Below are 13,862 nucleotides of genomic sequence, written 5' to 3' on the forward strand. Positions count from 1 at the left end.
ATTGGGATCCCAAACCCCTCCAGATTCCAGGGATTGGGATCCCACACCCCTCCTGTCCCATTCCAGGCCCCCCTGAGCAGGATCCTGCGGGAATTCGAGCGGATCCAGCAGGAGCAGCGCGAGGCCAACGCCTGCACCGAGCGCCAGCAGTGGTGGGAGCGGCGATCCCGGCTGGACCTGCGCATGCAGGTGGGGAAAATCCCAAAAATCCGGGGAAAGAACCCAAAACCCACCTGGGATTCCATGGAAAAAAACCCTGGGATTCCCTGGAAAAAAAACCCTGGGATTCCATGGAAAACCCCCCACGAAAAACTCTCCTGGGATTCCTGTGGGATTTCCTTGATTCCCTGTGGGATTTTCCCTGAGATTCCTAATGGGATTTTCCCTGGAAAAATCCCCTGGGATTCCATGGGATTTTCCCTGAGATTCTTGTGGGATTTCCCTGAGATTCCTGATGGGATTTTCCCTGAGATTCCTGTGGGATTTTCCCTGGAAATCTTCCTAAGATTCAGTGGGATTTTCCTAATTCCCTGTGGGATTTCTCTGGGATTCCTGTGAGATTTTTCCCTGGGATCCCTGATGGGATTTTCCCTGGGATTCTCTGGAAATGCCCCTAAGATTCAATGGGATTTTCTTAATTCCATGTGGGATTTTTCCCTGAGTTTCCTGTGGGATTTTCCCTGGGATCCCTGATGGGATATTCCCTGGAAATCTTCCTAAGATTCAATGGGATTTTCCTAATTCCCTGTGGGATTTTCCCTGGGATTTTCTAGAAATCCCCCTGAGATTCCTGCGGGATTTCCTTGATTCCCTGTGGGATTTTCCCTGAGATTCCTGTGGGATTTTCCCTGGAAATCTTCCTAAGATTCAGTGAGATTTTCCCAATTCCCTGTGGGATTTCCTCTGGGATTCCTGTGAGATTTTCCCTGGGATCCCTGATGGGATTTTCCCTGGGATTCTCTGGAAATGCCCCTAAGATTCAATGGGATTTTCCGAATTCCATGTGGGATTTTTCCCTGAGATTCCTGATGGGATTTTCCCTCAGATTCCTGATGGGATTTTCCCTGGAAGATTCCTGATGGGATTTTCCCTGGAAAAATCCCCTGGGATTCCATGGGATATTCCCAATTCCCTGTGAGATTTTCCCTGAGATTCCTGTAGGATTCCCTGTAGGATTTTCCCTGGGATCCCTGATGGGATTTTCCCTGGACTCTTCCCTGGAAGATTCCCAAATCTTGCTAAAATTCCATGGGATTTTCCTGATTCCATGTGAGATTTTCCCTGGGATTTCCTAGAAATCCCCCTGAGATTCCTGTGGGATTTCCTTGATTCCCTGTGGGATTTTCCCTGGGATTCCCTGAAAAATCCCCTGAGATTCCTGTGGGATTTTCCCTCAGATTCCTGATGGGATTTTCCCTGGAAGATTCCCAAATCTTGCTAAAATTCCATGGGATTTTCCTGATTCCCTGTGAGATTTTCCCTGGGATTCCTGGTGGGATTTTCCCTGGAAAAATCCCCTGGGATTCCATGGGATATTCCCAATTCCCTGTGAGATTTTCCCTGGGATCCCTGATGGGATTTTCCCTGGAAGATTCCCAAATCTTGCTAAAATTCCATGGGATTTTCCTGATTCCCTTTGGGATTTTTGCTGGGATCCCTTTAGGGATTCCCGAGGGATTTCCCGGATTTTTGGGCTCGGGATCCCATTCCCATTCCGAGTTTTTCCGCAGAGCCTGATCCAGAGCCTGGACTCGGAGGTTTTGGGGTGCTGGCGGGCGCTGCTGCTGCCCCGGGATCCTGAGGATTCCCCCTTGGATGAGCAGGAATTGTCCCAACTGCTCCAGGAGCTCCAGGAATGCGGCTGGGAGCGCCCCGAGCCCGCCCTGCTCCGGGTACGGGGCGGGAATTGGGATTTGGGGTTGGGAATTTGGGGTTTGGGGTTTGGGAATTTGGGGTTTGGGGTTGGGAATTTGGGGTTTGGGGTTTGGGAATTTGGGGTTTGGGGTTTGGGAATTTGGGGTTTGGGGTTGGGAATTTGGGGTTTGGGGTTTGGGGTTGGGAATTTGGGTTTGGGAATTTGGTCTGCCCCAAGCCCACCCTGCTCCGGGTACGGGGCTGGAATTTGGGGATCTGCCCCTGGAATTTGGGATTTCCCCCTGGAATTGTCCCTCTGTGTCCCCAGGTGCTGCTGTGGGTGCTGTCCCCAGCTGATGTCCAGCCCAGGGTTCTCCCAGATTTTGGGGTTCTTATCATGGATTTTGGGGTTCTGATCCCACATTTTGGGGTTCTGATCCCACATTTTGGGGTTCTGATCCCACATTTTGGGAATTGTCCCTGTCCCTCCCCAGGTGTTGCTGTCGGTGCTCTCTCCGGCCGATGCCCGCGCTCTGGCCACAGTGCTCTGACCAGGGGGGTTCTGCTCCCACATTTTGGGGTTCTGCTCCCACATTTTGGGGTTCTGATCCCACATTTTGGGGTTCTGATCCCAGTTTTGTTATTTCCCCCTGTAACAGTCCCTCTCCCTCCCCAGGTGCTGCTGTCCGTTCTGTCCCCAGCCGATGCCCGCGCTGTGGCCGCTGCCCTGTGCCCGGCCCGGCCGCTGCGGGCGCGGCTGCTCCTGGACGAGGCCCTGGAGCGGCGCCGGGAGAGCGCCGGGGGCAGCGCGGGGTCCCTGGTGCTGCTGCTGGACAGGGTGAGAGCCCGGCCTTCATCCCTTCCTCACCAGCATCCTCCTCCTCTTCCTTTCACACACTTCCTCTTCCTCCTCTTCCTCCTCTTCCTCCTCTTCTCCCTACTCCCGCCTCGCTTTTCCTTCTCTTCCTCCTCCTTTTCACCACTTCCTCTTCCTTTTCTTCCTCTTCCTTTTCTTCCTCTTCCTTTTCTTCCTCTTCCTTTTCTTCCTCTTCCTTTTCTTCCTCTTCCTTTTCTTCCTCTTCCTTTTCTTCCTCTTCCTTTTCTTCCTCTTCCTTTTCTTCCTCTTCTTCTTCTCTTCCTCTTCTTCTCCCTATTCCCACTTCCCTTTTCCTTTTCCTTCTTCCGCCTTTTTCCTTCTTCCTCCTCTTCCTCTTTCTCCTCCTTTTCCTTTTTCCTCCTCTTTCTTCCTTCCCTTTCCTCTTCTTCCTCCTCCTTCTCCTTCTTCCTCCTCCTTTTCCTTCTTCCTCCTCCTCTTTCTCCTCTTTCCTTCTTCCTCTCCACCTCTTTCTCCTCCTTTTCCGTTTTCTTCCTCCTTTCTCCCCTTTCCTCTTCTTCCTCCTCCTCTTCCTCCTTTTCATCACTTCATCTTTGTTTTCCTCCTCCTTTTTCCTCCTTCCTTCTCCTTTTCTTCTTCCTTTCCCTTCTTCCTCCTCCTCTTCCTCCTTTTCCCCACTTTCTTTTCCTCCCCTTCCTCATCTTCTTCCTCCTCCTCTTCTTCACCTCCCTCTTCCTCTTCCTCCTCCCCTCCCTCCTCCTCCTCTTCCTCCCCTTTCCCTTTTCCCTCACGTTTCCCGTCCCTGTCCCAGCACCTGCAGCGCCTGCCCTGGGAGAGCTCCGGGACCCTGCGGAACGTTCCGGTGACGCGGCTGCCGGGGCTGCGCTTCCTGCTGCGATATGGGATGGGACAGCAGGTATGGGGACACAGCTGGGACACACCTGGAACACACCTGGGGACAGCTGGGGACACACGTGGGGACACAGGGACACACCTGGGATTGGGCACACACACTGCCGGGGCTGCGCTTCCTGCTGTGATATGGGATGGGACAGGTACGGGGACACACCTGGAACACACCTGGGGACACCTGGGGACAGCTGGGATTGGGGACACACACCTGGGACAGGGACACAGCTGGGACAGGGACACACACCTGGAACTGGGGACACACACCTGGGTACACACACTGTCGGGGCTGCGCTATGGGATGGGACAGCAGGTACGGGGACACACCTGGGACACCTGGGGACAGCTGGGACACACCTGGGGACACAGGGACACGCCTGGGGACAGCTGGGACACCTGGGATTGGGGACACACCTGGGACACAGGGACACACTTGGGATTGGGCAAACACACTGCCGGGGCTGCGCTTCCTGCTGCACTACGGGCTGGGACAGGTACGGGGACACACCTGGGGACACCTGGGGACAGCTGGGATTGGGGACACACCTGGGACAGGGACACACACCTGGAACTGGGGACACACACCTGGGTACACAAACTGTCAGGGCTGCGCTATGGGATGGGACAGCAGATATGGGGACACACCTGGGACACACCTGGGGACAGCTGGGACACACCTGGGACAGGGACACACACCTGGGACACACCTGGGATTGGGGACACACACCTGGGGACAGCTGGGGACACAGGGACACACCTGGGGACACACCTGGGATTGGGGACACACCTGGGACTGGGGACGCATTTGGGAAATAGGGACACAGCTGGGGAATAGGGACACCTGGGACAGGGACACACCTGGGATTGGGGACACACCTGGACAATAGGGACACAGCTGGGATTGGAGGGACAAAGTGGGTTTTGGGGCTGATTTGGGGTCAGATTTGGGGCTGATTTGGGATCAGCTCCTGCAGGAACACCAGAGGGACAAAAACCTGGGACTGGAGCACACCTGGGGTTGGGGACACACCTGGGGACAGGGCCATACTTGGGACAGGGACACACCTGGGATTGGGCACACACCCTTGGGACACACCTGAGACAGGAACACACCTGGGACAGAGAGACACCTGGGACTGGGGACAGGGACACACCTGAGATTAGGGACACACCTGGGGACACCTTAGATTGGGCACACACACCTGGGACAGTGACACACCTGGGATTGGGGACACAACTGGGGAATAGGGACACACCTGGGGAAAAGGACACACCTGGGACTGGGGACAATAGGGACACACCTGGGACACACCTGGGGACAGGGACACACCTGGGATTGGGGACACAACTGGGGAATAGGGACACCTGGGACACGCCTGGAACACACCTGGAACACACCTGGGGACAAGGACACACCTGGGATTGGGGACACAACTGGGGACAAGGACACACCTGGGGACAAGGACACACCTGAGGACACACCTGGGACACACCTGGGGACAGGGACACACCTGAGATTGGGGACACACCTGGGGACAGGGACACACCTGGGACAGGGACACACCTGGGATTGGGCACACACACTTGGGACACACCTGAGACAGAGAGACACCTGAAACTGGGGACAGGGACACACCTGAGATTGGGGACACACCTGGGGACACCTTAGATTGGGCACACGCACCTGGGACAGGGACACACCCTGGGATTGGGGACACAACTGGGGAATAGGGACACCTGGGACAGGGACACACCTGGCATTGGGGACACACCTGGGCCACCCCCGGGTGCCGTCCCCGTTTTGGGGTCCCTCACTCCCCCCCCCCCCCCGCGTTTCCCCTGCAGCGCTCGGGGTCGGTGCTGAGCCGGGGCGTGAACCCCAAAAACGCCTTCTACGTTCTGAACCCCCAGCGCGACCTGGGCGGCACCGAGGAGCGGTTCCGGGCCTGGTTCGAGAGGTGGGGCCCCAAAAACACCCCCGGGACCCCCAAAAATCCCCACTGGGACCCCAAAAATTACCCTGGGATCCCCAAAAACACCCCCAGGATCCCAAAAACCCCACTGGGACCCCCAAAAATCCCCACCAGGACCCCAAAAATTACCCTGGGACCCCAAAAACACCCCCGGGACCCCAAAACATCTCTGGGATCCCCAAAACACCCCCAGGACCCCAAAAACGCCCCCAGGACCCCAAAAATTACCCTGGGACCCCAAAAACACCCCCAGTATCCCAAAAACCCCACTGGGACCCCAAAAACACCCCTGGGACCCCAAAACATTTCTGGGATCCCCAAAAACCCCATGGGATCCCAAAAACACCCCCAGGATCCCAAAAATCCTCCCCAGAACCCCAAAAACACCCCCGGGACCCCCAAAAACACCCCCGGGACCCCAAAAACACCCCCAGGATCCCCAAAAATCCCCACCAGGACCCCAAAAATTACCCTGGGACCCCCAAAAACAACCCCAGGATCCCAAAAATCCTCACCGGGACCCCAAAAACAACCCTGGGACCCCAAAAATTACCCTGGGACCCCCAAAAGCAACCCTGGGATCCCAAAAACACCCCCGGGACCCCCAAAAACACCCCTGGGATCCCCCAAAAACCCCATGGGATCCCAAAAACAACCCTGGGACCCCAAAAACCCCATGGGATCCCAAAAACACCCCTGGGACCCCAAAAATTACCCTGGGACCCCAAAAACAACCCCAGGACTCCAAAAACACCCCCGGGATCCCAAAAATCCTCACCAGGACCCCCAAAAACACCCCTGGGACCCCCAAAAATTACCCTGGGACCTCAAAACATTTCTGGGATCCCCAAAAACCCCATAGGATCCCAAAAACACCCCTGGGACCACAAAAACGCCCCCGGGACCTCAAAAATTACCCTGGGATCCCAAAAATCCCCACCAGGACCCCAAAAACACCCCTGGGACCCCCAAAAACCCCATGGGATCCCAAAAAACACCCCTGGGATCCCAAAAATCCTCACCAGGACCCCCAAAAACATCCCTGGGACCCCCAAAAATTATCCTGGGACCCCAAAACATTTCTGGGATCCCCAAAAACCCCATGGGATCCCAAAAGCACCCCTGAGACCCCCAAAAATTGCCCTGGGATCCAAAAAACACCCCTGGGACCCCAAAACACCCCCGGGATCCCAAAAATCCTCACCAGGACCCCAAAAACACCCCCAGGACCCCAAAAACCTCATGGGATCCCAAAAACAACCCCGGGACCCCAAAAACACCCCCAGAACCCCAAAAACCCCACTGGGACCCCAAAAACACCCCCAGGACCCCCAAAAACACCCCCAGGACCCCAAAACATCTCTGGGATCCCCAAAAACACCCCTGGGATCCCAAAAATCCTCACCAGGACCCCAAAAACACCCCTGGGACCCCAAAAACCCCACCGGGACCCCAAAAATAACCCTGGGACCCCAAAACACCCCCGGGACCCCAAAAATCCTCACCAGGACGCCAAAAACACCCCCGGGACCCCAAAAATCCCCACCAGGACCCCAAAAACACCCCTGGGACCCCCAAAAATTGCCCTGGGATCCCAAAAATCCCCATTCAGGACCCTAAAATCCCCCTGGCATCTCCAAAATAGTCCTGGGATACCGAAGATCCCCTCCAGGACCCCAAAAATCCTTCTGGCATCCCAAAAATCCTCTCCAGAACCCCAAAAATACCCCTGGGATCCCATAAATCCCCACAGAATCCCAAAATACCCCTCAAGGACCCTAAAAATCCCTTTCAAAACCCCAAAATTTCTTAGGGAACCCCAAATCCTGCCCTTTCTCCCCAATTTTGGGTTTTGCACCCCAAACCTTGCTCCTTTCTCCCCTTTTTCCTTCTCCCATCCTGATTTTCCCATTTTTCCCATTTTTTTCCACATTTTTCCCCATTCCCAGCGAGCCCAGCTGGCGTGGGGTCTCCCATCCTGATTTTCCCATTTTTCCCCCATTTTTCCCCATTTCCAGCGAGCCCGGCTGGCGCGGGGTCTCCCATGCCATTTTTCCCATTTTTCCCATTTTTCCCATTTTTCCCATTTTTTCCCCCATTTTTCCCCATTTTCCAGCGAGCCCGGCTGGCGCGGGGTCTCCCATCCTGATTTTCCCATTTTTCCCATTTTCCCCATTTTTCCCATTTTTCCCATTTTTTCCCCATTTCCCAGCGAGCCCGGCTGGCGCGGGGTCTCCCATCCTGATTTTCCCATTTTTCCCATTTTATTCCCCATTTCCAGCGAGCCTGGCTGGCGCGGGGTCTCCCATCCTGATTTTCCCATTTTTCCCATGTTTTCCCCCATTTTTCCCATTTTTTCCCATTTTTCCCATTTTTTTCCCCATTTCCCAGTGAGCCCGGCTGGCGCGGGGTCTCCCATCCTGATTTTCCCATTTTTCCCATTTTTTCCCCATTTTCCCCCATTCCCAGTGAGCCCGGCTGGCGCGGGGTCTCCCATCCTGATTTTCCCATTTTTCCCATTTTTCCCATTTTTTCCCCATTCCCAGCGAGCCCGGCTGGCGCGGGGTCTCCCATCCTGATTTTCCCATTTTTCCCATTTTTTCCCATTTTTCCCATTTTTTCCCCATTTTCCAGCGAGCCCGGCTGGCGCGGGGTCTCCCATCCTGATTTTCCCAATTTTCCCAATTTTCCCATTTTTTTCCCCATTCCCAGCGAGCCCGGCTGGCGCGGGGTCTCCCATCCTGATTTTCCCATTTTTCCCATTTTTCCCATTTTTTCCCCATTCCCAGCGAGCCCGGCTGGCGCGGGGTCTCCCATGCCAATTTTCCCATTTTTCCCATTTTTTCCCCATTTTTTCCCCATTTTTTCCCCATTTTTTCCCCATTTTCCAGCGAGCCCGGCTGGCGCGGGGTCTCCCATGCCAATTTTCCCATTTTTCCCATTTTTCCCATTTTTTCCCCATTTCCAGTGAGCCCGGCTGGCGCGGGGTCTCCCATCCTGATTTTCCCATTTTTTCCCATTTTTCCCATTTTTTTCCCCATTTTCCAGCGAGCCCGGCTGGCGCGGGGTCTCGGGGGCGGCGCCGACCCCGCAGCAGCTGCAGGAGGCGCTGGGGGAGCGCGACCTCTACATGTGAGAGACCCCAAAAACGGGGCCGGGGCTGAATTTTTGGGGGGATTTGGGGCTGATTTGGGGTTGGATTTTGGAGAGTTTTGGGGCTGATTTGGGGACGGGTTTGGGGTCGATCTGGGGCTGATTTGGGTTGGATTTTGGAGAGTTTTGGGGTTGGATTTGGGATTGATTTGGAGATGGGTTTGGGGGGATTTGGGGCTGATGTGGGGTCAGATTTGGGGCTGATTTGGGGTTGGATTTTGGGGGATTTGGGGCCGGATTTGGGGCTGGGTTTGGGGCTGATTTAGGTTGGATTTTGGAGAGTTTTGGGGTTGGATTTTTGGGGGATTTGGGGCTGATTTGGGGTTGGATTTGGGGGATTTGGGGTTGGATTTGGGGCTGATTTGGGTTGGATTTTGGAGAGTTTTGGGGTTGGATTTGGGGCTGATTTGGAGATGGGTTTGGGGGGATTTTGGGGGGATTTGGGGCTGATGTGGGGTCGGATTTGGGGCTGATTTGGGGTTGGATTTTGGGGGATTTGGGGCTGGGTTTGGGGCTGATTTGGGTTGGATTTTGGAGAGTTTTGGGGTTGGATTTGGGACTGATTTGGGGGAAAATCAATTGGTTTGGGGAGGATTTGGGGCTGATTTGGGGTTGGATTTTGGAGAATTTTGGGGTTGGATTTGGGGCTGATTTGGGGACGGGTTTGGGGCTGATTTAGGGTTGGATTTTGGGGGATTTGGGGTCGGATTTGGGGCTGATTTGGGGGTGGATTTTGGCGGGGATTTGGGGCTGATTTGGGTTGGATTTTGGAGAGTTTTGGGGTCGGGTTTGGGGCTGATTTGGGGTCGGTTTTGGGGCTGATTTGGGGTATTTTTTAGGGGTATTTTTGAGGTATTTTTCCAGTACTCCTTGGTGGTTTTGGCGCTGATTTGGGGTCGGTTTTGGGGCTGATTTGGGCTCGGTTTGGGGCTGATTTGGGGTCGGTTTGGGGCTGATTTGGGGTATTTTTAGGGGTATTTTTGAGGTATTTTTCCAGTACTCCTTGGTGGTTTTGGGGCTGATTTGGGGTCAGTTTGGGGCTGATTTGGGGATGGGTTTGGGGCTGATTTGGGGTCGGGTTTGGTGCTGATTTGGGGTATTTTTAGGGGTATTTTTGAGATATTTTTTCCAGTACTCCCTGCTGGCTTTGTGGTCGGTTTGGGGCTGATTTGGGGTCGGTTTGGGGCTGATTTGGGGTCGGTTTGGGGCTGATTTGGGGCTGATTTGGGCTCGGTTTGGGGCTGATTTTGGGCTCGGTTTGGGGCTGATTTGGGCTCGGTTTGGGGCTGACTTTGGGCTCGGTTTCGGGGCTGATTTTGGGCTCCATCCCCCAGCTACGCCGGTCACGGGGCCGGGGCGCGGCTCCTGGACAGGCAGAGCCTGGCACAGCTGGGTTTGGGGCTGATTTGGGGTATTTTTAGGGGTATTTTTGAGGTATTTTTCCAGTACTCCCTGGTGGTTTTGGGGCTGATTTGGGGTCGGTTTTGGGGCTGATTTGGGGTATTTTTGAGGTATTTTTCCAGTACTCCTTGGTGGTTTTGGGGCTGATTTGGGGTCGGTTTTGGGGCTGATTTGGGGTATTTTTTAGGGGTATTTTTGAGGTATTTTTTCCAGTATTCCCTGGTGGTTTTGGGGTCGGTTTGGGGCTGATTTGGGCTCGGTTTTGGGGCTGATTTGGGGTATTTTTTAGGGGTATTTTTCCAGTACTCCTTGGTGGTTTTGGGGCTGATTTGGGGTCGGGTTTGGGGCTGATTTGGGCTCGGTTTTGGGGCTCATTTGGGGTCGGTTTTGGGGCTGATTTGGGGTACTTTTTAGGGGATTTTTTTCAGTACTCCCTGCTGGTTTTGTGGTCGGTTTGGGGCTGATTTGTGGTCGGTTTGGGGCTGATTTGGGGTATTTTTAGGGGTATTTTTGAGGTATTTTTCCAGTACTCCTTGGTGGTTTTGGGGCTGATTTGGGGTCGGTTTTGGGGCTGATTTGGGGTCGGTTTTGGGGCTGATTTGGGGTATTTTTTAGGGGTATTTTTGAGGTATTTTTTCCAGTATTCCCTGGTGGTTTTGGGGTCAGTTTGGGGCTGATTTGGGGTCGGGTTTGGGGCTGATTTGGGGTCAGTTTGGGGCTGATTTGGGGTCAGTTTTGGGGCTGATTTGGGCTCCATCCCGCAGCTACGCTGGTCACGGGGCCGGGGCGCGGCTCCTGGACGGGCAGAGCCTCGCCCGCCTGCCCTGCCGGGCCGTGGTTTTGCTCTTCGGCTGCTCCAGCGCCGCCCTGGCCCCGCGGGGAGCGCTCGAGCCCTCGGGCACCGTGCTCAAGTTCGTCCTGGCCGGGTGGTGAGTGCGGGGCTGGGGTTTGGGGTTGGGATTTGGGGGTTGGAGGTCTGGGATTTGGGGTTGGGGGTTTGGAATTGGGAGTTTGGGAATTTGGGGTTCGGGGTTTGGGGGTTGGAGGTCTGGGATTTCGGGGATTGGGTGTTTGGGATTTGGGGTTGGGGGTTTGGAGATTGGAGGGTTGGGGGTTTGGAATTGGGAGTTTGGGAATTTGGGGATTGGGAGTTTGGGAATTGGGGGTTTGGGATTTGGAGGTTTGGGATTGGGGATTTGGGGTTGAAGGTTTGGGGATTGGGGGTTTGAGGATTGGGGATTGAGGGTTTGGGATTTGGGGGATTGAGGGTTGGGGTTTGGGGGGTTGGGATTTCAGGGTTTGGGGATTGAGGATTTGGGTTTGGATTTGTGGATTGGGGGTGTGGAGATTGGGGATTGGGACTTGGAGATTTCGAGGTTGGAATTGGGGGTTTGGGATTGGGGGAATTGGAATTTGGAGGTTTGGGGATTTGGGGTTTGGGGGATTGGGAGTTTGGGGGTTGGAGGTCTGGGATTTTGAGGATTGGGTGTTTGGGGTTTGGGAGTTGGAGGGTTGGGGGTTTGGGAATTGGGGGTTTGGGATTTGGGGCTTTGGGATTGGGGATTTGGGGAGCTCTAGAGGGTTCTGAGGGCTCTGGGCTTTCATGGGGGGCTCTGGATGCTGAGTTTTGGGGCTCTTGTGACTTTGGGGTGTCTCTTTATTTTTGGGCATTCTCCCTGTGCTCACATCCCCGTTTTGGGGTCTCTCTCAGTATTTGGGGTCTCTCTCTCTCTATTTGGGCTCTCACATCCCCGTTTTGGGGTCTCTCTCTGTATTTGGGGTGTATTTCTCTCTGTATCTGGGCTCTCACACCCCCATTTTGGTGTGTCTCTGTGTTTGGGGTCTCTCAGTATTTGGGGTGTCTCTATTTGGGGTGCATCTCTCTCTGTATTTAGGGTGTGTGTCTCTGTATTTGGGGTGTATTTCTCTCTCTATCTGGGCTCTCACATCCCCATTTTGGGGTGTCTCTGTATTTGGGGTGCATCTCTCTCTGTATTTGGGGTGTCTCTGTCTGTACCTGGGCTCTGACACCCCCATTTTGGGGTGTCTCTGTATTTGGGGTCACTCTCTGTATTTGGGGTGTCTCTGTATTTGGGGTGTGTTTCTATATTTGGGGTGTCTCTGTCTGTACCTGGGCTCTGACAGCCCCATTTTGGGGTCTCTCTCTATTTGGGGTCTCTCTCTGTATTTGGGGTGTCTCTGTCTGTACCTGGCCTCTGACAGCCCCATTTTGGGGTGTCCCCGTTGGCAGCCCGCTGGTGCTGGGGAACCTGTGGGACGTCACGGACCGGGACCTGGACCGGCTGGCGCAGGCGCTGCTGCGGGGGTGGCTGGGGGGGGGCCCCGGGACCCCCCTTTTGGGGCAGCTGGCGCAGGCCCGCCAGGCCCCCCGCCTCAAATGGCTCATCGGGGCCGCGCCCGTGGCCTACGGGCTGCCCGTCAGCCTCTGCTGAGGGGCCGGGGGAGTTTGGGGTTCCCCCAATGCTGGGAGTGAGGGTTTGGGGTCCCTTTGTCACCTTTGGGGTCCTCTCATTGCCGGGAGTGAGGGTTTGGGGTTCCTTTGTCACCTTTGGGGTCCCCCCAATGCTTGGAGTGAGGGTTTGGGGTTCCTTTGGCATCTTTGGGGTCCCCCCAATGCTTGGAGTGAAGGTTTGGGGTTCCCTCATTGTCAGGAGTGAAGGTTTGGGGTTCCTTTGTCACCTTTGGTGTTGCCCCATTTCTGAGAGTGAGGGTTGGGGTCCCTTTGTCATCTTTGGGGTTCCCCCATTACTTAGAGTGAGAGTTTGTGGTCCCTTTGCTGCTTTTGGTGTTCCCTCATTGCCGGGAGTGAAGGTTTGGGGTCCCTTTGTCATCTTTGGGGTCCCCCCAATGCTTGGAGTGAGGGTTTGGGATTCCTTTGTCATCTTTGGGGTCCCCCCATTTCTGAGAAAGCTGCCCTGGAGTGAAGGTTTGGGGTCCCTTTGTCACCTTTGGGGTCCCCCCATTGCCTGGAGTGAGGGTTTGGGGTCCCTTTGTCATCTTTGGGGTTCCCCCCAATGCTGGGAGTGAGGGTTTGGGGTCCCTTTGTCATCTTTGGGGTCCCCCCAATGCTTGGAGTGAAGGTTTGGGGTTCCTTTGTAACCTTTGGGGTCCCCCCATTGCCGGGAGTGAGGGTTTGGGGTTCCTTTGTCATCTTTGGGGTTCCCCCAATGCTTGGAGTGAGGGTTTGGGGTTCCCTCATTGCTGGGAGTGAGGGTTTGGGGTCCCTTTGTCACCTTTGGGTTCCCCCATTTCTGAGAGTGAGGGTTGGGGTCCTTTTGTCATCCTTGGGGTCCCCCCCAATGCTTGGAGTGAAGGTTTGGGGTTCCCTCATTACTTAGAGTGAGAGTTTGGGGTTCCCTCATTGTCAGGAGTGAAGGTTTGGGGTCCCTTTGTCTTCTTTGGGGTCCCCCCAATACTTGGAGTGAAGGTTTGGGGTCTTTTCGGGGCTCTTCCATTACCAGGAGTGAAGATTTGGGGTTCCCCCATTGCCTGGAGTGAAAATTTGGGGTCCCTTTGGTGCTTTTGGGGTTCCCTCATTGCTGGGAGTGAGGGTTTGGGGTCCCTTTGTCACCTTTGGGGTTCCCCCATTGCCATGGAGTGAATTTTTTGGGGAGATTCCAGTTGTTTTCGGGGTCCCCCCATTATTTATAGGGGAGAACTGGGGGGTGCCCCCATTGCCTGGGCGGGGCTTTGGGTTCCTCCCATCACTTTTGGGA

At 54.9% G+C, this 13,862-nt stretch overlaps 1 protein-coding gene across 1 annotated transcript in view; it reads left to right on the forward strand.

Moving 5' to 3' along the window:
* The window catches only part of ESPL1 (extra spindle pole bodies like 1, separase), a 55,535-nt gene extending 42,686 nt beyond the window's left edge, over nt 1–12,849 (forward strand). Inside the window, 8 exon segments of the mRNA XM_074530561.1 lie at nt 67–189; nt 1,731–1,892; nt 2,531–2,692; nt 3,501–3,605; nt 5,444–5,556; nt 8,620–8,703; nt 10,890–11,054; nt 12,377–12,849. Of these exon segments, the coding sequence (XP_074386662.1) occupies nt 67–189; nt 1,731–1,892; nt 2,531–2,692; nt 3,501–3,605; nt 5,444–5,556; nt 8,620–8,703; nt 10,890–11,054; nt 12,377–12,578 (1,116 nt within the window). The 3' untranslated portion in view covers nt 12,579–12,849.
* The last annotated feature ends 1,013 nt before the right edge of the window (nt 12,850–13,862 follow it).

This window comes from Zonotrichia albicollis, chromosome 33, assembly GCF_047830755.1.
Source record: "Zonotrichia albicollis isolate bZonAlb1 chromosome 33, bZonAlb1.hap1, whole genome shotgun sequence".
Classification (NCBI taxonomy): domain Eukaryota; kingdom Metazoa; phylum Chordata; class Aves; order Passeriformes; family Passerellidae; genus Zonotrichia; species Zonotrichia albicollis.